This window comes from Oryza glaberrima, chromosome 4 (genome assembly GCF_000147395.1).
Source record: "Oryza glaberrima chromosome 4, OglaRS2, whole genome shotgun sequence".
Lineage (NCBI taxonomy): Eukaryota > Viridiplantae > Streptophyta > Magnoliopsida > Poales > Poaceae > Oryza > Oryza glaberrima.
This window is the reverse complement of record NC_068329.1, coordinates 28,797,306-28,822,087: the sequence shown is the minus strand read 5'-3', so window position 1 is coordinate 28,822,087 and position 24,782 is coordinate 28,797,306. Positions and strand designations below refer to the sequence as shown.

At 43.7% G+C, this 24,782-nt stretch overlaps 2 protein-coding genes across 4 annotated transcripts; one reads left to right on the top strand and one right to left on the bottom strand.

The window, feature by feature from the left end:
• The first annotated feature begins 508 nt into the window (after positions 1 to 508).
• On the top strand, positions 509 to 4,010 carry LOC127770641 (shikimate kinase 3, chloroplastic). Its single transcript, XM_052296435.1, has 10 exons — positions 509 to 875; positions 2,258 to 2,304; positions 2,416 to 2,470; positions 2,554 to 2,626; positions 2,725 to 2,812; positions 2,999 to 3,081; positions 3,158 to 3,287; positions 3,371 to 3,449; positions 3,608 to 3,672; positions 3,746 to 4,010. Exons 1-10 carry the CDS (start codon positions 686 to 688, stop codon positions 3,797 to 3,799), a joined length of 864 nt encoding a protein of 287 aa, XP_052152395.1. The 5' UTR covers positions 509 to 685; the 3' UTR covers positions 3,800 to 4,010.
• A 120-nt stretch (positions 4,011 to 4,130) lies between these two features.
• Positions 4,131 to 11,836, bottom strand: LOC127770637 (uncharacterized aarF domain-containing protein kinase At1g71810, chloroplastic). Of its 3 annotated transcripts, none has more exons than XM_052296431.1 (22): positions 11,297 to 11,836; positions 11,133 to 11,177; positions 11,000 to 11,038; positions 10,578 to 10,748; positions 9,936 to 10,088; positions 9,733 to 9,768; positions 8,881 to 8,924; positions 8,449 to 8,539; positions 8,321 to 8,362; positions 8,117 to 8,225; positions 7,854 to 7,968; positions 7,726 to 7,775; positions 7,474 to 7,552; positions 7,316 to 7,366; positions 7,022 to 7,163; positions 6,770 to 6,814; positions 6,388 to 6,495; positions 6,245 to 6,286; positions 5,536 to 5,718; positions 5,054 to 5,173; positions 4,801 to 4,920; positions 4,131 to 4,212 (listed from the first exon to the last, which is right to left on the bottom strand). In XM_052296431.1, the coding sequence occupies exons 1-21, from the start codon at positions 11,687 to 11,689 to the stop codon at positions 4,816 to 4,818; spliced, it is 2,163 nt and encodes a 720-aa protein (XP_052152391.1). In that variant the 5' UTR covers positions 11,690 to 11,836; the 3' UTR covers positions 4,131 to 4,212; positions 4,801 to 4,815. The 3 variants fall into 3 exon arrangements, with proteins under 3 accessions (XP_052152391.1, XP_052152390.1, XP_052152389.1); XM_052296430.1 differs by having other exon boundaries at positions 4,155 to 4,243; XM_052296429.1 differs by lacking the exon at positions 4,131 to 4,212 and having other exon boundaries at positions 4,304 to 4,920.
• Between the last annotated feature and the right edge of the window lie 12,946 nt (positions 11,837 to 24,782).

Below are 24,782 nucleotides of genomic sequence, written 5' to 3'. Positions count from 1 at the left end.
TACGTGCTAAGGAGAAAGGGTTCTCAATCTATTATGAAGAACACAAACCTTAAAGGTTAGAGCACAAGACAAATTGCTAACCTTTCTTTTCCATTAATGGAAGAGGGAGAAGCCATGCTTCTCTGTTGTAAAAAAGAAAGACAAATTGGTAATGACTCAAAAGGTCCGGATAAGAAAAGGAATGACAAACTACACAAATACCGCATGATAACTGTAGAGCTAAAGAAACATCAAAGATTGAAGGTTTAACATGATACGAACTTAATTTTGGTCTCACCCTAATGTAGGTATGAGATTTGTTTGGATATCAGCCTAGCTTTTTCTTCAAATGAACGTGCATTCTCATGTGAGTCCAATTTTTATTGGAGTAAGCATTATGCCATCTCCTAAAATATTGACAACGTGTTGGACCTCAAGACAAGAAACCCGCTTCATTGAAACAAAACAGCCTCGTACAACTACAAGTAGTATATAAAGCCTCGCACGGGACCAATCTCCACTTCCGTCCCTCTCCCTCCGCTCGTCCCTGCACACAGAATCCCCCTCCTCTTCCTCCGCGGCGGCGCCGCCGCCGCCGCCGAGTTCTCCATTGATCCGGCGATGGCCGGCAAATCCAATCCCGTCTCCAACAATAAGGAATAATTAAGACCCTGTCGTTGTCGGGTCTGATCGATTTGGAGAGGAGATGGACGCCGGGGTGGGTCTCCGGGCGAAGCCCGGCGCCTGGGCCGGACTCGGAAACCCACGCCGCTCTTCCACGGCGAGGGTTCCGGTGAGGTTCGAGGTGGAGAAGTTCGCTCAGCCGTTGGTTTTGGGCTCTGATCGCCGGAGCTGCGGTGCCAAACTGAAGGTTTCGTGTTCCAGGAAACCGGCAGGTAAGCAGTTCTATTAGTGCCTCTTTAATTAGAGCTTTGCTCTGGATATGGATGTGTGATTTGTCTGTGTCAACGACCAGGACTCTTTGAATTTTCATCTGAAACCGTCGTAAAAATTTTGGTCGTAGCGATGATTTCAGAAAAAAGTAGTTTTGGTCTTAACTGGTTGAAACAATTGTGAGCACGACACGCTTCAGTATTCAGGTGTACACGCGGCAACTGAGGAAGGGACTGAAGGATAGGATCAAGGAAGGAAGATAGGACGACTATGTGAATCCAAAGAATATAAGGGTCTAAATGGAAAATGGCGAAGTTGCAGGGTTACCACTGAAGTTTCTTGGCCTAGTTGTGGAATCAGTATTAGTGGAGGGTGTTGGGACTTATTCGTTCCACATCAGGCATCAGCTGCAAGTAGACATTGAAATGGACATAAACCTAATCATGGAGTGGGTAGATGTTTAATGTATACCAACTTATGTCTCAGAGGTTAAGGAATGTATCATGGGCTTCATTGAAATGTCAATGGTTGATCCAATTCAATGTTAGGGTGTTCTCTTCTTTTGGAACTCAAAAGAGAGCGTTCTTGGTGTACCGCTATTTGGTATAGCAGAAATTCAGAATGAGCATCTCCCTATTTTTGCCTCCCTATCCAAGGAAATCCTCCTCATCCAAATTGTCTCTCTATTTTTTTTTTGCATGCTACAGTGAGCTCCCTATATTTGACTCCTTATATCTCGTCCATCTATATTTTATCAATATCTTATACTATAACCCAAATCAATGATGTCATGCAACGTCAAAAAGGGATAAGATGCTCCCACATTTAGGGAGTGATAGGGGACGGATAGAGAATGGGATAGGATATGAGCAAGATAGAGAGTTGGTTGGAGAGTATGCCTTCTTTTATGTGTTAATATGTTATAGTGGCATTTCGCAACACAATCCCTATTTTGTGTCTTTTTAGAGGACCTATTAGTGGTAATTCACTAGCAAGGGAGACAGCTAAAGAGCAGATCGGGCGGTTGTCCGGGCTCCGAGCTACCATCTCCACTACTGAGTACTGACAGTCATCGTCTCATCGATGCCTATAATGTTAAAAACCAGTCGATCACCGGAACGTTATTAGTAACCCGAGCTCAACGGTGGTGCTAGCTCCACCACTGCTAACTAACAAACTTAAATACTCTACACTGGTGTATATTTCTGAACAGTACCTAGATATAACTACTACCAATCTGCAAGCAAGAAGAATTTAGCGATTTACAGACTCCAGAGAAGAAAAGATTAATTGTGTGCACAATTGCACTAGGAATTACCTGTCTACCTATTCTAACGAGATGTTATCAATGATCAAGGTATGACATGCATTGTATGGCTTGCAGGTATTGACAAAACCTATTACTCTGCTGATGAAGCTCTTGTTCTAAAGGTTAGGAAATTATGTGTAATTGTGATTTCATTTACATTGAAGCATGTCCATTTGACAAGCTGCAAACTTCTGTTGGTACAAGTATATAACTGATGTCCCTGTTCGCTGCAGCAAAAAGCAGAGGACGTGGTCCCTTATTTGAATGACCGGTGTATTTACTTAGTTGGTTAGTTCTTGCCTTGCTTAAGTGCGTTTCATCATATTGGAACTCTCGTCTAATTCTAATATTCGTACTGTCCAAATAAACAGGAATGATGGGTTCTGGCAAAACTACAGTTGGGAAGATATTAGCTGAAGTATTAGGCTATTCTTTCTTTGACAGGTTTGCATTCGTATGATTGTATCTGATGATGCCAACCTAGAATTTGAAGCAACTTCTGTCCATTATTCAGAAATGTTACTGATGTTTCCTCATTATAGCGATAAGTTGGTTGAGAAGGCAGTTGGCATATCATCTGTTGCTGAAATCTTTCAGCTCCATAGTGAAGCATTCTTCAGAGATAATGAGGTATACGCTTGTTTCTCTAGAGACATGAGACTTATTTCCATTTCTTTTCTTGGTATGAAAAATGAATCAGAATCCAAGCCATTCTCTTCCCATCTTGGTCTAGTAGTGGCGGGTATATAACGATGCTATTCAAGCTCCTGATAAGAAAGTTTTCTGATATCCTCTTGTTTCATTGGACTTCTCAAGAGTGAGGTACTAAGGGATTTGTCGTCGATGCATCGATTAGTTGTTGCAACCGGAGGCGGTGCGGTGATCCGACCAATCAATTGGTACTGGAAGTGATAAACTACCCTGAATTGCTCTTCAAAAGCAATGCTTACTAAGTTTGCTGTGTGAAATTTGCAGGAGTTACATGAAGAAAGGGTCAACAATCTGGTTAGATGTTCCATTGGATGCACTTGCAAGACGAATTGCTGCGGTAGGAACTGCTTCTCGGCCCCTCTTGCATCAAGAATCTGGTGATCCTTATGCAAAGGTAGCCACTCTTGTTTATTATGCTATGTAATTTGGATCTTCGGCATGTGGACAGTGCTAATAACTATTGTTTTTTTCATACAGGCTTATGCAAAACTGACTGCACTTTTTGAACAAAGAATGGACTCATATGCTAATGCTGATGCCAGGGTTTCACTCGAACGTAGGTTTCAGCACTGCTATGTGTTACCTGAATTTTCATTCTGGTGTATTTTAGCTTTTACTACTAATAATGGACCCAGCAGCTGTGGTGCTTTCATCCGATATTCAGTTGTTAATCCATTGTTTCACAGTATTTAACTATCTAATACCATATTGCAGATATTGCAGTGAAACAAGGACATAGTAATGTGACGACACTTACACCAAGTGCCATTGCTATTGAGGTATTCTTTCCTTGGTCTAATCTGATGTATCGAATTATTCCTGACTAAAAAAATTCAATTTCCACTCCTCCAGGCATTGCTAAAGATGGAGAGCTTTCTTACTGAGAAGGCAATGATCAGAAACTAACCACTTTTGGGTGGTCAAAAGCACATCAACAAACAAAATCTCTTGTTTGTTGTTGTATTTATCGCATATACCTAAGGCGTGTTTCTTAGTATAGCATGAACTTGTTAGTCACCCAGTATGAAGGAGGGTGATTTGAGTTTGAACTTGTGTAAATGGATAAGTAATAGCTTTCAATTGAAAGAAAAGTTTGTGTTGTGTTTTGTGCCGATTCCCTGATCTCTTCCTTCCTGACAGATTCAGAAACAAAAGAAATATTTACACAAATCCATCCTCTAAGTCAAATTGCAGTAGTGTCATTGTGATGATCCTTGGTCATCATCAGGGTAAACAGCCGCGGGAGAGAGGTTGGACAGTGCCGACTGAAGTACAGTGATGCTAGGTGAAGGAGGGCACTGATTGAGGGAGGAATTGATCTAAAATGGCCGACCATGGAAAACACCAGAGCTGGAGTTTAGATACTTGTTTAGAATTCAGGGACAACGGATTTATTTATTCATCTTTGCTTGCTTTGCAGAGATTGGTCCCATCCTAATATAGATGCGATAACTTAACCTTTAAGGAACAAAATTTTAAAATAAAAGAAACAAACAATTCAATTTAATATTATTTCTAAAATAAGGAAAATAACATGGTGCTATAGCAACGTCCGTGGTTGTTGTCCACACGCACGAACAGTGCTTATGGAGAGTAATTAATGCCGTCACAGCCATGTTGTAATGAAGCATAGAGAAAAGGCTTTATAAGACCACATTCCTTTTTAAAAATATATGTAATACATGATTCCCGAAAAGAACTGTATTGTCACATGAAGAATTACAATTCAATTTTTTTTGAACTAACTACAACTCAAAATTAGTCATGGTGAATAATAAGACGGATCCTGGATTTCTAGCTTAGAAGGCAGTGGTACTATTTGGGGGAAAATTTCTATGAACATTTAGCGCTTTCTCAAAAAAAATTAAATAAAAATATTTCATGTAGCAGAGATTGGAAACGTGTACCTTTATGCTCTATCTTCATATGAATATTCTTCTGATGGTTCTTGCAACAGCGCGAGACAGAAGACGATTAGTTAAATCTGCTGGCAGGAGGAGAAACTGCTGTTGGGACTCTGGTGGAAGCTGCGTTAAGGAAGGTGAGCATTACTGCATTAGTGTGAGAGCTCAAAAGCTACAGATCATATTCAACGTCGATCCTGATATACATTTCCATCCTACTTGTATTTCCATATCCTACTTGTATTTCCATTCTTACCTCAGGAATGACAGAAAGTACTGGCAACAACTCTGGTAGAGATCTCATTTCATATAACACAAGAGAAATCTCATCTGTACTATCACCTTCGTTCTCCTCAGTGCTATTGTATCCTGGAATCTGCAAAAAGGATTGCATAGAATGAGGAATCGTAGTACAGTATAAAGACTCAAATAGTACTCCACTACTCCTAGTACATTTTGCAATTTGAGTTCTAATAGGGTAGTTTTGCAAATCCGGGTCATTTATTTGGGAGGTTTGCCGGTATTGTGATTTGCCAGTTAAACATCATTTTGTAAAGATAATGCTACATAGTCGTTTTCTCAATTTAATCCAGAATTCAGTTCTGTATATGCCAAATGCTTTCTTACAATCGTTTATAGCCAGGGGGGTCAGGGCATTTTATGCATTTCACCCACACCTACTATAATTAAGAAATGTGAAAAATTGAGAAGTGATCTTTTATTGAAAATTTTACTTACTGGAGATGAATCCTCCTTCTGAGGGACCTTGGACAAAAGTAGGAGAAGGCGATGTAAATTTCTCAAGTTAGTGGCATCCTCATTGTCTAGTGAGGGTGATGGGGATGGAACAGCAAACGGCAATCTGGAGGCTGCAGCAGATGTTGCAGAACTCAATGTAGCAGCTCCAAGTGCATCTAATCCCTGAAAATACAACGCTTGAGAAAGCATAGCTTATGTAACCTATAAAAAAGTGCCATATATATCAATTCAAGGAAAGATTCATGATGCCAAAGAGAATTCCTTATCTTGTAAACTAAATCAGGATTAATTAGGAACCAAAGGTAGATGAATCACAGGGAGTATTTTATTCCAAAGTTCTCAATTCTTTGAAACAAAATGAATTTCCTGCTTTATTTGCAAAGTCTATATCAATTAGAACTTCCCTGCACACAATTTCTAATTCATATTACCTGCTAGCTGCCTCACTAGTACCCATGGCATAGAACGTGCAAAAATCAGTTATATCTGATTTATGATGAACCGAAAACTCATAAATGAACTGGTTCCCCCCCCCCCCCCCCCCATCACTAAGTTCAAGTGCTCTTTTCCATGTGAATAACTATTCAGAACAGTCAGAATGTTGGTTACTCCAGTCTTTCCAAATATGATGATAATCAAGATTCAAGCCAACAAACATGAAAACTGCACCTCTAACGAGCTAACTGACCTTAGCAATCTCCTGAAGAAGTAAATCCTTCACGAAGGCACCCTGGAAAGAGAACAAAAAGTTTCAAATGCTCGACCATCGATATCAATCTTGGCTTATTACCTAGAGGGAGTTCAATATTAAAGAATCGTAGTTCACTTTACCTGTTCAGTAAGAGTAAATGACAAGACTTGTTTAATTGCAAATTTGGAACTATCAGTTTCCTCTTGTTGATCCCTGGTCAGGGACTGCTCTGTTCTTGCTCGAAGCGACTGTAACAAGAAAACAAAAGGAGACATTTTCTGAGAAAATGGTTGGAACAGGGTTCATAAAACTGGAAAGGATGCATTTGCTGAAAACCAGTCAGCTTCTACCTGGTTTCTAGATTTTAATCAAAATACCGTCAATCAGCTCTAGAACCAGTCAAGTCAAAATAGGTCATAGAATATTCTAATTATCCATGTCATACCATAGAAATAAAAAAGCAATTATATCATACAATTAAGATCAACAGAACACACTTAAACATGTGGGAAATTAACCAACCTCAGTTAGCAAAGACTCCAAACGGTCAATCTGGAAAGTGCCATCCTATACATTTAGTTGGAGGGAAGATAAAAAGGTTAGTCATGACTGACAGAAGTTCCACTTGCAGTAGAGAATCTTAGACCTGAAACCCAAAGTAAACTTTAAACAATCCTGTATTCCTATTATCTTCTTTGGTTTTGCAAACTTGCTAGCATGGTCACTTGTTTCATCATAATTTATAATTGCCTGAAAATTAAAAGGTTAATTGACCTTATAAAGAAGCATCTGCAAAGTTGATCGGAGCTTTGGTGAGCTGTCTGTGAGAACTTTTCTTGCAATCCATGGGTATGAACTGCCCAAGACTTTGTAGTTGGGATTGAAGCTGATTGCAATGCCTTCCAAGACAGCAAGGCTGAAAAATAACATCAAAAACCTTTCAAATGTAAAAAACAGCAAGGCAGCATCATCTTTAGACCTCTAGAGTAGTAATTTGCGTGTTTGTTGTCCGTTAATAAATATAGTTACTGGTAGAGAGTGATACCTACGCTAGGGAAAACTTATTACCTTCGAATTACAAGAGAGAAGTAAGAAGGTATCTGGAACTTGAATTTATACCTGAAACAAGATTAACTCTAGTTAAGAGCAGTCTTATAGAGAATCAACAGTTTGATATAAACCCCATTTATTTTTGTAAAATAGGGTTTCATAAACTAGATTAGTACATAGTTCGACCAAGATTCCCTGACAGATCTCCAAAGCTTATATTTTGCACCCCTCTGTCAACAGCATTTTGAAATACACCTGAGATATTAAAAACAGGGAATTGTGAGTTGTGCCAAATGGACATATGTTATTATATCATCATTAATGATCCAAAATTAACGTAACAAGGATAGCAGTAGCAGGGTAAAGCGACTTTAAGGTTCAGTAATTTCTTTTCTTAGCATGCTAGCATCCATCTAGATCTGGAGTACCTGTCAATGCTTTTGTCACTTCATCTTTCTGAGCAGTTGGAGGAAGTAAACTGCAGAAATTAAAGATAGGTCAGATATGGGGATACACAGATACCCAGCGCCAACTGGATGTTAGTGCTTATTCTTACCCGAGAGTAACAAAATCTTTTGCTAAACCATCAAAATCACGGTTAACAAGGTGAAGACAGGCTTCAATAAATCCATCACGAAGTTCTTGTCGGAATTCTCCCATCATTCCGAAATCTACATAGAGAACAAAATGTTTCAGATAGTTAAAATGGAACAAGATTCATGTAAAGGGTAGCAAATGAGTAAATTTAGGAACTAACTCATTACCAAGACTAAAAAATCAGAAACATTAAAGGCAGAAACAGAATAACACAATTATTACCTAAATACGCTAGCTTCCCATCAACTGTACGCAAAAGATTTCCAGGATGTGGATCTGCATGGTAAAATCCATATTCCAAAAGCTGAGAAAGTGAGCAGTATACTCCGACCTGTGAGGTAACAATGTCAGCAGATCTATCTGGTCAACGGTGTTACTAATAGTGAGGTACAAGATTTCAATCACTTATATATGCACTGGTTTTACCTCAACCAAATATTGGTCTCTGACTTCTGACAGTTTTTCCCCCTAAAAGACCACAGTATAAGCCAGTAACTAGGGTTGCCTATGCACTGTTCAAGTTGCTAACGAGTGAATGAGAGTGCAGATTTCACCTCAACCCATTCCATGATAAGGACTCGTCTTCTTGTTTGTTCCAGATACATTTCTGGAACTAGTACATCTCTAAATTTCCCATATAATTCCCTGTTGCAGAAAGGAAGTGCAAAAGGGGTATCCATGTTATATTTATCCTCGATTCAGCCAAAATGAACAATGCATATTGGTTTAGTGATAGCACTCATGCATAGTCAAGGCGGAGCAACGGATTTAATGTTTCTGTGAACTGGCCCCATGTTAGAACAATATACTTTTCAGAAATTGCAAGGGCTTGTTAAAGTAATAAAAAGTTTATGTCTATTGAACTACAGACTAGTTGAAGTTTCTACAAATTGTAACTTGAATTGTTTCAAGATAATGGATAGTAACAGTGTTCATATTAGACAAAGCAATTCAATTGACTTTTGCTAATAAATGAAGAATGTAACCTGAATTTAAGCCCACTTCTTGCTTCTGCTCTGTAATCCATCTCCTGCATTAAATGTGATTTACCTGTATTCAATGTGTAGCTCTAAGAATATGAACCTTATTTTTAAAATCAGGTAGCTAACTAGCTAAGTGTACATAGAATATTGCAAGTCATAGGACAGACTTGCAAGAAAGGTAATGCTTGTTTCCTTAAAAACAATTCATCAATAATTATTTAACTTTACTATTCATATTCATACGATGATCCTGAATTTCCAACAAGTTCTTCTTTGGCATGTAAATGTGTCGTTCCATTTGTATATATGCAGGCTTCGAATTACAAAATCCTAGTGAAGACATTAAAGAAGATGTGATGGTCTGGAGAGCTGCCGGTATTTTTCAGTTTAGTGAGGAGTAGACCTTTTAGTTGCTGCTTCTGTAAATAGTTTTCCCCTTTGCTTTTTCTCACTTTGTTTCAAGGCTTTTACCTTGACTCGACAGTTTAATGTCGGGATACATGTATTTTACTCCCAATCTTAATGAAATTTGGCCGGCATTCTTCCGCCGACCCGGCAAAAAAAAAAACAAAATCCTAGTGAACTAGGCTTAGAGTTACTACTAGAATAGAATGTTAGCTCAAAAAATCTTCTAACTTTAATTGAATAGTACACTTGACTTCCACTGATCCACAGTCATTTGGATGCTAACCTCCATTTTTTTTTTCAGCTTATTGTTATGACAGCCTAATAACACCATTCCTTTCGGATTGTGCTAGTTAATGTTTAATTTTCATACCTATAGCCACATTGATTACTTCAGATGACATGAAAAGATGTGAAATATTTAAAGGGTGAGCATGTGTAGAAAGTTACCCTAAATAAACTTGATGCCCATTCATCTAGTACAGCCTGCATATGAAGTAATCAGATACAAACAGTTATAAATTAAGTATATATAAATAGAATCTCTATGAATAAGATAGTTGAGATTTCTTATTAAATGGTAACTTCCCTTCCTGTTGCGCAATGACCACTTTATTTGATTTCATTGGGAATCTATAGGACTTTAGCATTACCTGAAGATCTGTGTTCAGCTTGCCAGCCTTCCTAGCGACACCAGCAAGGAATCTCAAGATGTAGATATCCAAGGAAATTGCTGCTTGAACTCCAGGTCTTTGTACTTTGACAGCAACAACCTTCCTGTTGGAACGAAGCCTGGCCTGATAAACCTACAATAGTAGAATATGAAATGTTATATCGTCCAGAGATGAAAATATCTGACAATGCACTATACAGAGTATCACTGTCATTTCACCAATTGTTCAACATAACATGGTTGATTAGCAGGGCTGAAACAGTATGCAGTTTTGGGATCCCCATCCTATCGAACAACTCAGAGCATGTTACAGCCAGAATTTGTTTAGTTTAAGTTTAGATGCTTCCAGGTGCTAGCTTTCAAATAAATGAAATTAGTTTTGAATATTACTTTATAAAAGTAAATAAACATTGTGCCGTGCATCGGTTTTAATGCGCACAGTTCAAACATCAACAAGTTGACATGAATCGTACAGTTGAATTTAACTAAGTGCAGCTGACAGGAGACAAGCACACAAGTTTGGTCTGTTTCTACAGTTCAAAGTGCAAACAGGTAATCACAAAGTTGCTGAAGAGGTAGATCGAATCTTCAAGACATTACAAAAAAAATAAAACAAACATACCTGCCCAAGAGATGCAGCAGCAACAGGCTCTGGTGATATCTCTGAGAAAATCATGTCCAGTGGCAACCCAAGCTCTGTTTCTATAATGTTAAAAGCAACCTCAGTTGAAAATGGTGCTATACGGTCTTGAAGTAGTGAAAGTTCGTCAAGGTACGCAGGTGGAATCACATCCTGCAACAAATGAGACAGGAGGTGTCCATGGCCCACCAATCATTTAGTAGCAAGAGAATAGCCACAGAGTTGTCTAAACTAGCAACTGATATATTATGCAAGCAGAATAGCACATTCATGCTCCAATAAATGTGACTGTTAAATGGTGCATGACTAACCATTTGACAGATAACAATTCATCAAAATCATAAGCTAAAGCTCTAAAATAGAAGTGATGAAAATGCAACGACTACTTGGCTGCTGAGGCTCACCGGTCGCGATGAAACTGCCTGTGCAATCTTCACAAATGTCTGCCATCAAAGAGCAGAATGACATACCCATCAATCATCATAACGGCACACGAACGAGCCCATATGTACACAGTACAGGCAAACGGAAGCATACCGGGCCAAGTTCCAATAGTATTCGCCTGAGTTGAGCAGCCCTGATCTGCAGCATCAGCACCGACCAATGCAAAATCAGCTCACGAACAACCCCCCAAAAATGTAGGAATTTAATCAAACAGCAAGCGTGCACGAGATCAAAAGCAAACGTAAGGCATGGCGGACCTCGAACATGTCGTCGGAGCGCTCGTTGACGCGGTCGAGGTATCGCAGCGTAAACCATCGGCCGAAGGAGGTGCCAATCTGCAGTGCCCGCCGGACCACGAGGAGCGGCCTGCGGCGGTAGACGGCGCCGATGCCGGCGAGATCGTAAGCCGTGGGGAGCTCCCCCTCGGTCGCCGCGCCCTCCTCGAAGAGGTACCCGGAGCACCTGGTGAACGCGTCCTCGTCGGAGCTACCAACGCTGTAGATCGCGGCGGAGGCGGAGGCGGAGGCGAGCGGAGGAAGAGGAGGCCGCCGACGACGACGACGACGGCGAGGCGGTGGGACCCGGACGGCGGGGTCGAATCGCCGCGCCGGAGCTGGAGCGTGGAGCGGACGCGGATGGAGCAGAAGCATCTGGAAACGTGGGGATCTCAGGGACTCGAAATTTCGAATGGGGAATCGAGGATTGAAGAGTTTGAGAGCGGATGAACCGGGGAGAAGTGGAAGCTGGAGGGGATTAGCCGATTAGGCGCCAAAAAGAGAGTGGTGGTGGTTTCTAATGGCGTGATTTATTGTGGCGCACCATTTTCCAGGGGGTTCAAAACGCAAAATATCTACTCCCCAACGTGCGGCTCAGATCATGTAGCGAAGGCATCGCAAGAGATCACCGGAGGCGCAGCGCGTGACACGTTGACTCAGATCTTGTAGCGGACGCACCGCAAGAGCACCGGAGGCGCAGCGCGTGACACGTTGACAGGAGCTAACGACGCACAGAATCCAAACCACATTTGAGCCAACTATGAGCTTTTTATAGCTTATATTATAGTTAGCATGACTATAATAAAGTTATCTCTATTTTTCTTCTCTTCTTATCTATCCACTTAAGTATTTATCTTTGAAAGTTGTGAATAACTAACTCTTGCGTGAGAGCTAATACTCTTCATTTTACAAATCCTCTCTTCTCCACATAAGCTTAATGTATTTATTTTGAAAGTTGTTTTTTTGGTAAGTTGTGACAGATATCACTGCGAGAGCTCACCACGCTCGAGATAAAGAACCGATGTCACCTTCACCTCTAGCGAGTCCACGGGCGATGTTTGTCTCGCCCACTGGGGCTTCAGGCTCTCCACCCGCCACTCCACCTCCTTCTCCTCCTCCTTCACGAGCAAGGGAAGATGAAAGCCTTCCTACTCCTCCTACTGCTCAGGCTCCGCCACCGCCACGGTGCTTGATTCAATCTCAAACCCTAATAATCCATAACACTAAAACAGATAGGAAGGAATGAATGGAAAGGGTTGGGTTGGGCTTGGTCTTGGGCTGGGGTTTTGGGGAGGGTGGTTGTATGGGCCGTAGATGTTAACTTGGGCAACAATTACATATCCACTTTTAAGGGAGTGTATTGTGATGTATTCCCATTCTTTTTAAATGTCTTATAAAATTGTTAGTACTGTTTTTTTTCTTTGAGAAACACAATACAAACGCAGACACTCACAATGAACGCATACTCATCCTAATGAACGCACACACGAACACTCTACCCCTATAAGCATATACGGAAGACTAGGATGTCATATCTTAGGATTGACGAAGACACCATAGGCACCTCGCTGTTGTATTTGTTGACAAATACAACAAGTATTTGGGTTAACGCATGATCGGCTAGTATTGCCGATACATGATAGCCGGTGCGTTTGCATCGCCTTGAGATGGCTGATATTGTTATATCGCCCTTAGTTGTTTCATATTTTTATCAATGCTCTTGACATTGTAAAACTAGGGGGGCATATATATATATATATATATATATATATATATATATATATATATATATATATATATATATATATATATATATATATATATATATATATATATATATATATATATCATAATACAGTACAAAATTTTTGGCAAAATTTTTGAGCACAACTTATATGTCATATTAATCGGAATGTTTTAGCCGATTACAAAATTATTGAGATAAGTATTGCTGGATAGCCGATATGGCTCTCTGCCTAATTTGTTCTACTTCTTCTATAGCTTGGGCATCTTGAGCATCGGTTCCAGGAATGACCTTCAGAGATCTGGTCATATCAGCAACATTCTTAATAGCCGATTTTTAACTTTGCTTTTTGTTCTTCGATAGATTGTGGGAGATCGGCTAACTTCTTGTGCTCTAAATCCAGTTCGGCATTGCATTCTTGAAGTTGTGCTAAGAGTTCAATCTTGCGAGCTTCAAGCCGGTCAATATTGGATTTGATCGGGCCTTCAGATAATTGATCGAGTTTGGCTTTTTCTTCATGAACAAGTTGCCGATTAGCCTGGATTGTTGCTTCAATATCTTTGTGCTCTCGATGTTCGGCTAATCTCAGCTTGGCCTTTTCCAGTTTAAATTGATGTTGTTCAAGATAAACAGCTGAAGTAAGGATATCGGCTAACTCATCTGGGATTTGAGTTTGGACCTCATGAAGACGAGTCCTAATTGATCCACAGTCGACTACTAGGCTGTCTAGTGACGATGTCTCTAGCCAATGAGAGATGTCTTCAAGAGTTTTCTTTACGTCATCAGAGAAAGGAGCTAGAGCTTTGCTAGTAGTGTCAACCTCTATCTCTTCATCAAGATAATCTCTGATATCAAAAGAGAAAAGATCGGCTAAGACTTGCAGTGATGATTTAAAGAGAGTTAGAGATCAAATAGGCATAGCCGATCTGCATATGTTGGTTATAAGAAATTTACTGGGATAGCCGGAGCAGTTGGTTGAACTTCTTCTTCTATGTGATGACTCCCTACAGCCGATGGGGTCCGATCGCTTGATGATTGTTGAATAGGAGGAGAAGGAGGGGAAGGAGGCTGAAAATAGGCAAGTGTTATATAAAATCGGCTGAGATTAACTAATGAAAGAATTAAGGCTATTGTACCGGTGGAGCTGGTTTAGATGCCATTGGAGCCGATTTCTTCTTCACAGCAGCCTTCCTTTTCTGCAATTACCAGGTGTGTGAACAATCGGCCATAAAGTGAGATGATTACAAAAGTGGTTAGAGAAGGTTGCTTACTCTTGTAAAAGGAGTTGGAGCAGAAGGAGTTGGAGGGGTCTGCTTAGGTGAAGCCGATGGTGTTCTTTCAGTATCGCTTACTTCAGCTGCGGCTTGATCAACATCTTCTCCGATTTCTTCTTCATCCAGAGCTTGTTCAATGGATGGATCTAGGGCAGGCAGATCATCAGCTAGTTTAGCTTTCTTTTTGATCTTCTTCTTTGGAGTCGGGGCTGAAGTATCTACATCCGATGATCTGGTTTTCCTTTTCTTGCCGGCATCGGCTGGTTCTCTGATGAGCCCTTGAAGAAGAGCTGAAGTCTTGGGGGCATCATAGCCGATGACAGGAGGAGATGGCCCACCTCCATTAGGAATTAAGCCTGGGGCGTAGGTGATGCCCCTGCCACTGTTGCTTTGACGAGGAGGAGAGGATTCTGTTGTCTACAAATCAAGGAAGAGATTAGTTAAGGTAAATCGGCTAAGCAGTTATTCAAATGAAATCAAGTAAAGTCAAAGACTTACCTGAGGGACAACATCTGGAAAGAGGTCTGTCATGTACATTGAAGCTGGTTGGTGGAATAGATGCAACTTCCATTCACCCCACCATCTATCAAAGTTTTTGCTCCTGAACATTGCTAGCTCTATGTTTTCAATGCTGCCCAGAGGGGGTCCTGGAAGGCTGAGCAGCCGATCCATCATCAAAGTTGATGAAATTTCTCCTCGGCATTGGATCTTGTCAGCAAAGAATAAGCCGATTGGGAGTTGGCCCATTCCAAGCTGTCTAGCTGAACTCATTGGGTGATAGAATTCGTAAGAGGCTTGGATGTTTCTTCCTTGATGGATGCCGACTGGAAGAATGCATGGACTGATTGCAGCTGTGAAGACTTCTCTGGATGTTTGGAATCTTTCATGATTAACGTCTTCGAATCTGAAATCTGATGGGAGCTCGAGGTCTGCTGAATCTTCATAGGGAAACCAAACTCGAGCATCTTTTTAAAAGCCTTCATAGCAACTGCAAAACCAATCTTTGAGCAGTTCGGCTGATAACTTTGCTCCAGCATCGGCCGGTGTGGATGCGTATTCTCCATATGACATACATCGGCGATGAGTGCGTTCTTCGTCATCTTCTATAATCGGCTCTAATCTTGGAAATTCAGCTTCTGTGACGGATGGCCGATTAACGACTTTCATGATTATTAGATTCAACCAAGTCTGCAACAGCCACCATGGTCCACCTGCTCCGACTACTGAGTCGATAGCTAACTTAGCCGAAGCATTATTCAGCATTTGGTACAAGTAGCCGAGGAGGATTTTGCCTAAAGGAAATTGTTTCTTTGCTTCCAAGGCTTCGGCTACGAACTGCTAGTTGGTTGTAGGGCCACAGCTTGATCCACAAAAGAGGAATTTTTCTAGCCACATTAGCAAAAAGGCCACATGTTCTCGAGGGGTGACAGAACCCTGGCCCATGTATGCTGCTACATAGCCTGACCAACCTCCTATGCTCTTGGTTTTGAAGTCGCATTGGTTCTTCATGTTCAGATTCATGGGGTTAGCCGTTGAGGTGACATCCAGACCCGTGATCATAATGATGTCTATGAGAGTTGGGGTCATCGGCCCTTGGTTGAATAAGAAGGCGTTGATGGTGTTGGACTAGAAATAAGAGGTAGCTGCCATTAGAGGTTCATCCTTGGCTGAGTTTGCTATGGTTAGGTCAAGTGCTTGGCCGATTCTGATTTCGTCCCAGTGAACTCTTTTGCTAGCCGACATGTGCTTGAACCATGTAATCCAACTTTTCTCGGGTGAAGTTTTTTCTAGAGACGGCCAAGATTTAAAGGTGTTCTTCCAATGACCTAGATCTGGATTGGACAGTCTGAAAGGAATCCTATTGGTCTCACCGATGATGAACTCAGTGGGGTCGGGGTTGCCGACTGGGCCGAAAAAGTAGTGGTTTTCATGCGACAAGCTTGGAATTGCGACTAAATTGGAGAGATGCTACAAGTTCAAAGTAACCGAGAAAAGAAAGCAGTATGAGGCGAGAGAAAACCGATCCAATGATGAAAAGGGGATCTAGCCAATGGTAACTTACCTCAGCGTATTCGGCTGATGATGCGGCAGATGGGCTGGCGGAGGTCGACATCGTCGCAGGCGGAGATCTGGCTGGAGATGAAGTTGCCTGGGGATCGCCTTGCGCGTCGGAGGAATCGCTGGAGAGAGAGAGAGGGTAAAGTTTCGCTTAAGCGGGGAAAACGGAAGTCACGGTGTGAGATTTCTCGGGGATAACGGTTAGTATTTGAAGCGCTAGAGTAACAATCGGGAAAACGGCAGAGTGCGAAACTTGCTCGGAGTCGATACACGGCAAATCCGGAACATTACCAAATATCCCGGACTTGGGGGGCATGTGTTAACGACCAAATTTGGTAATATCAGCATCGGAGATGAAGATGAAATCGAAGCGGAATCAAAGATAAGGGTTTTTTCGGAAATAGAGTAAGAATCGGCTGGAGTCCGGATCGGCTACGACTGGGATCGGCTAAGTCTGAGTCGGACTGGTTAAGTGATACAGCCGATTCCGACAATACGACCCGTGTGCGACATTGGGTTCGAGTTGATGTGCTTCAAGATGATTGCCATGCATGGATAGAGTCCTGGGAAGGCAATTGTATCTATTAATTAGGATATTTTATGTAAATTCCTTAGAGATAAATGTGGGCAAAAGTCTGCCGCAAAGACTTGTGGTATCTTAGAGTTTGTTAGAGATAAGAGTCGTGTCCAATCTGGACATATCTTGTATTTCTCGGGTATAAATAGACCCCGAGCCCTATGTAATGATTAACACACACGTTCAATACAATTTCGGCGCATCACCACTCTTTTTGCTTTCGTTTTATTTCGACGAGTTATTGCTTTCGAGTTGAGCTGCATTGGTTTCGATCTTCAACAAGAGGTAAAACTTGTTATGGCGGCTTGTGTTCTCGAGATTAGTGCTTCCATCTTTATGATACTCTAATCTTGTTTATGTAATCCGTCAAGTTATCATATATCTTGCATAATCCTTGACAATATCGTCATTTAACCTACAATCGGCTAACATCTGCTAATAGAAGGCAGCCGATTAGGTTAAATAACGATGTTGGCTTAGATTATATGAGATATCCACCACTCTATGAAACATCCAGCGGCTTGATTGTCTAGATATTGTTCTTCTTTTCATACTTAATGCTGTATCAGTTGAGTTTGATCTATTAAGTCGTGCTTAGAATTTCAATCTCTAGCCTGCCTACTGGTTGCCGATTAGGGTAGTATCGGAGTTTCAGCCGATCTTATCTGATCCAATTGCTTTTGTTCTACATGCTCAATTAACATGCTAGATCTACCCTTCATGTTAAGATCTTGTTGCATTTAAGTATATTAGATTTCTGTTTAGTATATTCTATTTGCTTTAACATCTTAATATAAAGTAGTATCGGAGTATTAGCCGATACACGCTAGATTTATCTGATCGGCTATGCTATGAATATATATAATCTCATTATTAATATATATTTCGATCTAAGTGATTTATACTGTCTCGGCAAGGTGACCGATCTATCCCAATCACTTGATTCAAGTATATATCGATATAAGGATTATATATCATTGATATTTACAGCCGATCGAGTAGATTTAGTTCTGATTTGTTTCCTTAACAATTGCCGATCGATTTACATATGACATCGGCTCAAAGATAAATGATATGTCATCGGCATTTAGCCGATCGGCTATCATTTATGGATTTAATCACGGTTTCTTTGTCTTTGTTTCTTGTTGATTGTAGGATCAAATCAACTGGCACGCTCATACATCCGAAGGCGAGTTTTGGACCTGCACTGAAGTTAAGCAGATCTCCCAGGCCTCATGTTTTCTATCAACAGCTGTCGACGAGTACGTCGCCTACCACTGAAAAAATAATTAGTCGTAAATGCGAGCACCCGAGTCAAATATACGATTTGAACCCGAGTAAACTGGTTTCACCACAAGGAACCAAATTAGTTGAGCTACGCAAAAATCTTAGTACCATGTTACTTCCTCCGTTTCAGGTTATAAGATATTTTGACTTTAGTCAAAGTCAAACTGCTTTAAGCTTGATCAAGTTTGTAGAAAAAAGTAGTAACATTTTCAACCCAAGACAAATTTATTATGAAAATATATTCAATTATTGATTTGATGAAACTAATTTAGTATTATAAATATTGTTATATTTGTCTATAAACTTGACGTCTTATAACCTGAAACGGAGGGAGTATATACTAGCTTATTATTATCTCTCTTGCTTCACAGACGCTGATTAATTAATTAATTCATGTCACACATCAAGGTTGAGCAGAAAACTAACTTAATTTCAGTCGCATCTTGCAAATTTTCGGTGCACTAATAGTTAAGAGATCTTGTTTGTTTCCGCTGTTACAAGAGGATAGTATATATAGGTGATCTATATTAACTAAGGGCCTGTTTGGTACAGCTCCAACCAGGGGCGGATCTAGGAACAAAAAAATTTGGGGGGGGGGCTCAATTACACAGTTTGTTCAACCTCCAGCCATCCAGAGACATTTAGTTTATCAGTCATGATGAAAAAAATCGAAGGGGGTGCTTCGGGGGTATCCATGGGTCTTATGGGAGTACGGGGACTCAAGTCCCCCTACACCCACGTTGGATCCACCCCTGGCTCCAACTCCTAAATTTAGCTCCAGGAGTTGGGTCTGGAGTGGAGTGTGGAGCTGCCTAAACCCCGCTCCACAACTCTAGTTCATTTTGTAATAGAGGTCCACCCAGCTCCACTCCTAGTTTTGGTGGAGCTGAAACTGTTTGGATGAGCTCCAACTCCAGAAGAGGTGGAGCTGGAGCTGGAGCTGTGCCAAACAGGCCCTAAGAGCCCATATCAAACTTTAGCACATGTCCTAATATCAACTTGTTGCTGATTTTCCATGAGAAAAACCTGTCATTATTGAGACTACTACACCACGTATATTAATTGCATGATGAAAAGGAAAATTGAGTTTAATTAATATTAGAAAAACTCATAATTACCTCCTAAACTAACTATTGCAATTGTTCGAATTACCCCAAACTCAAATACCAATAATTTTATACCCCCATTCCTTCAAACCGAACAAATCAAATCCCGACTCAATCCGGAGTGGTTTGATCTTACGTGGCATGCACGTGGTAGTCTAATCAGCCAAAAAGTATTTTAAAACCAGTGGGCCCCACCTGTCAGCGATTTCCTTTTCTCTCTTATTCCTTTGTTATCTGCATCACTCTTCGCCTTCTTCCGCCACATCAAGCTCCTCCTCCCAACTCACCTAACATTGTTGTCTCCGAGTATGTCGACGTGGGCTTTGGTGAGACGAGGCTCAACCGTCACATCCCCTCTTCCCTTCTTCCACGGGATCTATTTCGGTAGTCGCAGTGGGCTCCAACTAAGCCAATCTGAGCCGCTGCATCCCTCTTCCTCTCTTCCACTCCGTTTTGTCATGACTTAATTTTGAAACCCACAAAATGTATATATTCGGTATTTCACAGGAAACTAAGGCTGCGTTCGGCAGCTGAAGAAAAAAGTGGGTGAGTTTGTTTCGATTTCCGCGCGCACGCTTCTCAAACTACTAGACAGTCCACTTTTTGCAAAAATTTTCTACAGGAAAGTTGCTTTAAAAATTCATATTAATCTATTTTTTAAATTTAAAATAGTTAATACTCAATTAATCATGCGCTAATGGCTCACCGCGTTTTGCGTATCTTCCCAATCTTCTCAATCTCCTCCTCCTCAAACTCACCCTAAGGGTATTGTACAAGAAATACATACACACAACTTAAATATAGCCAAAATTTGCTAGAGGACACCAACAAGTTTACGCTCTTTGATGAAAGACACCACAAGAATGTGTTTCTGCTTGAGGGCATCGCACAAAGGTGATAATTAACTGTTGGATGTCAGTATTATTATTTTATCATATCCAAAAGGAGGCTCATCGACGCCGCCTCCTCAGTTTGGTTCAGGTGCGGTAGCCCTGTCCTCTCCACCGGAGTCGACTAGAAAAAATACACGTGCATTGCAACGGGTAAGGATATTTTCTTAATAGTATAACAGCTATTAGGAGTTATGATGAAATTAATTTTACGTGAATTTATAGTCTACCTTGTGTCACGCCCTGAACTAATCCCGAGCGGAACTAGCCCGTGACGCTCCAAATTAACCTGTAAATCGATACCAGTCCCAGGAAACAGAGCTGGTATCACAGAAAGACAGAATATCACAGCAACAGAGGTCTCTTTATAATAGAGTAAGAGTATAGTCATGTTGGGCTGCGGACAGATCCCGAGCTCACAACTGCATTACAAAAGGGAAGCGGAAGCCAAGACTTGGACCACACATCACAGGCGTGACTTGGGAACTAGGCCGAAACCCTAAAACTCATCGTAGCCGGCTTGCTCCTGGAAGAACTCCTCGTCAGCGGGATCCGCTTCATCTTCTTTAGCAACTGGGGGGGATTATTTATATAGAGCAAGGGTGAGTACGGGAGTACTCAGCAAGCCATGGGAAATAAGTGTTTAATGCAGGCTTCAAGGAAAGGCTGTTGTTTTTGCAATTGATTTCATTTTGAACTCCTTTCTGAAACGACTAAGTGGGTGCTTCTCAAACGACACGGATGAGACGGTGCGTCTCGTCCGGTCGGAGTATGTGCAATGTATCAGTCTTTTGAATTGAACAAGATTGGCACCCATCAACAGCTTTCAAACGGCCACCCGGGCCTGGCTGATCCCAGCAGCCGCAGATTTTCCAAACATCAAACCCATTCCTCAACAACCAATTTTTCAAGGTAGTAGTCAAACAAAACTATGCTAGGAATCACCTCACATCCGCCCATGACCGTGGGCACGGCTGTTCGAATAGTTCAATAACCTCTGCAGAGGGGGTACACTTTACCCACACGACATTACTAACCCGGATCATCCAGCCCGTGCAGAACGGCCACGACTAGAGACCTTAAGGCTTTCATGACAAGGCATTTCGAAAGCCGACACAGGTTCACCATATGCCAACGAGAGGGGTCCTAGACCAACACCAGATTAGGTCCCAGACCAAACTGTGCCAGGAAGCCCAGGGGTCCTCCCCGACACCACCCCGGCGAATCCACATGTCTCTTGGCATCAAGGCTCCCCCGATTAGCTAATTACTCAGCCAGGGGTGTCCCATTCCACCCATGTGGTTGTACTTATCTTATGTTCGGATGAAATTCCAAGGAAACGGTCCTTAAGTGCAAGAGCAGGAAACCGTACACCCGGTACGTTCCCGGTCCGTGATTTGGAAATTCATTTAGTTCGCAAGCACAGACCCAGGTGTCGGGTTTTCCAAGTCTTTTGTAAAACCCCAAGTTTTACCCATCATTGGATATTTTAAATTTGAGGGGAGGTGTTCCGATGCCCGTGCCCGAAGGCCCATGCATCGAAGCACAACAGTCGACAAAGGAGGTTTAAGTGCTCAATAAATCAAGGAGGGTAATTGCAGCAATTAGGGTTGGGGGCCGGCAGGCTATCTCGTGAGCCGCGGCCGAATTACTTGTGTAAATCCTATTCATGCAAAATTTGCGGAAAGAAATACTTAGATTTAAATTATAGGTGCAAGATGATCAAAGGTGACTTGCCTTGCTCGAGATCTGGAGCTTGATCCTCGAAATCCTCGCACTGCGGGTCTTCGGGCTCCGAAACTACACGTGAAACGGAACAACTCAACAAACGGTGAAAATAAAGCCCTATTATTGACCTCTAAGCATGCCATTGGATAGATCTCGAGATTTGAGGAATTTTGGAAGTTGAACGGAGTCAAACGAACTTACGGTTGGGAAGATATTGAATTTCTAAGATTATTGGATTTTTGGTCTAAAGGAAAAGGATTTATTTAAATCCTTTTTGAAAAAGAAAAGAAAAGAAAAGAAGGAGGGAGGGAAATTAGACTTCCCTCGGGCGGCTAGGGCGCGGCCGGAGAGAAAGGGGCGGCTCGGCCGAGCTTAATGGGCCGGCTGGCCCAAGAAGGCGGCCCAAGGCGCGCGCGCGGGCGGGGAGGAGAGAGAGAGCCGGTGGGCCGGGTCCATCCCGCGTGGTCCCGGGTGGGACCCGCTTGTCAGCGACTCGGCTCACCGTGAGCGAGGTGCACGCGGGGCGTGCTAGGGTTTGGGGAGGGAGGCGCGGTGCATGCGCGCGGTTCGCGGAGGACGCGGTGCGGCGGGCCCACGCGCAGCCTCACGGCTCACGGTGGACCGCGCGCACGGGGAGGGAAACGGAGGGGGTAGCTGGCTGGGTCGGTCGGTCCAGTTGCGGCCGAGGTGGCGCCGACGTGGCGCCTACGTGGCAGCCACGCGGGCCGGCAGGAGGTAGACGACGATGGCGGCCGGAACGGACGGCGGACGGCGGTGGCGATCGGCGGAGCGAACCACGGCGGTACAAGTGAAAGCGAGCACACCGGGAGGTTGCACGGGACGAGGGGAGACGAGCCAACGGCTCGGATTCGCCGGGGGATGCTCGACGGCGGCGGATTGCGGCGGCGGCAACCAGCGGCGGGAGAAGGGGGAAACGGCGATGAGGTCACGAGGGGCCGATTCCCGGCGGTGAGAGCATCTACGCGGCTACGGGAATCCGTTGCTAGCGTCGGATTGGGCGGAGCTACGCCGAGCGAGGCCGGCGACGAGCGGGCGCTACGGAGCTCGGGCGGCGACGGCGGCGAGCACACAGCGAGCGGCGGCAACGGTCGGGCCGGCGCCAGCTAGCTACGGGAAGGCTACTCGTGCTACTACCCGAGTCTAAGGGGAGGAGATGGAACGAGAAGGGAGAACGGAGGGAGACACTACCGTGCGGGGAAGAGGCGCAGTGACGAGAAACCGACGGCACGGGAGTGATCTCTCCGGCCTCGGGCTGGGGAAGAGGAAGAAGAGGGCGCGCCCGGAGTCCCCTTCCGTGTCCTTGCTCGTGCCGGCTCCTCCCGCACACGCGACGGCGGCGGTCGGCGAGAGGGACGGCAATGGCGCGGGCGAAAACGGTGAAGGTTTGGGAGGGGAAAAGGAATGGAGGGTGTCTGGGTTTATAGGACGGCCATGTCGGTTTGGAAACCGACCTTGGGGCGGTCAAGGAGATGAGGCGGGTGGCGCGAGCGGTCAAGCGGCGCAGAGGTGGGGGGAGGATGACGCTGGCGGGGAGAGAAAAGGGGAAAAGGAGGAGGGGAAAGGGGGCTTGCCCCCTTGCCACTTCGGGAAAAGGAGGAGGGAGAGAGAGGACGACGCGGCAGAGGGGGGCGGAGGGCTCTGCCTCCGTCCCTTGGAGGCACGCGCGGCGGTGGCGGGGCCGGGTTGATGACGACGGCGGTGACGGCGGACCGATTTTGGAGTGGAGCGGCGACTCGGCGGCAGACGCGGGGCAGGCACGGCAGGCGCGGCAGAGGCTGACGGCGGCGGCGACCAGGCGGTCGGCCACCACGGCGCGCACGCGCGCGGGAAGCAACGGCGATTTGGCCGGCGTCGGCGGGAGGCGGCAGCGAGGGCGGGGGCGCTCAGCTCGGCGCGGCTCGCGCGCACGCGCGTGCAGCGCTCGGGCAGAACGGGGGAGAGGGAGAGGGAGAGAGAGAGAGAGAGAGAGAGAGAAAGAGAGAGAGAGAAAGAGAGAGAGCCCGGGGAAGGAGGGGGAGATGGGCCGAGAGGGATTCGGCCCATCGAACCCTAGGGAGGCGAATTAGACTTTTGCGGAGGGATTGATTTGGGAAGGATTTTGGATTCGGGATTGAACTTGACGATAGATCGGGGCTTCGAGATCTGAGATGGCACGGACACTAGACAACAAGCAGGGAAACGGATTTCGCAATTAGGGTTTTTAAGAGATAGTTTTCCCGCTAGGTGCCACGACAGAACGGGCGCTACACCTTGGTTAGAAAATAAATCCACATAATAAAAACATCTAGTTAAGTTTCTCGTTGGTTATATTTTGCTATATTTGAATTAATAAGCAGTCATAAAATTCATAATTTTTCAGCAACTTTAAACAATTAAAATGGTACTGGTGTTATTTCTATAAGAAAAACTCAAAAAAGGCTAGAAAGCCCACCAAGTTAAGCGGCGGCAGCGCGTGGCTCGAATTGCGCATGATTCTAGCCCAGTAACCTCGAACACGTGGCCCATAAAACGCACCGGCCTAGGGGCAACGTTGGCCCAACGCGAGAGGGACCACTCGAATTTCCCCGACTCGATACAAAAAAAAAGTCAACGAAAACCTAACCCTAATCCGCACACCGTCGGCCCCTTTCCTCTTTGTCGGTGTGCCGCTGCCACCGTGCTCCTTGCTAGATTTGGCCTGAGGCTGCCACCGCCTGTGACGGGCGGCGCAGCTCGATCGAGCCACCACCGGCGGCCAATCTGCACACCCTTCTCACCGATATGGGCATTGGGAGGCAATGGCG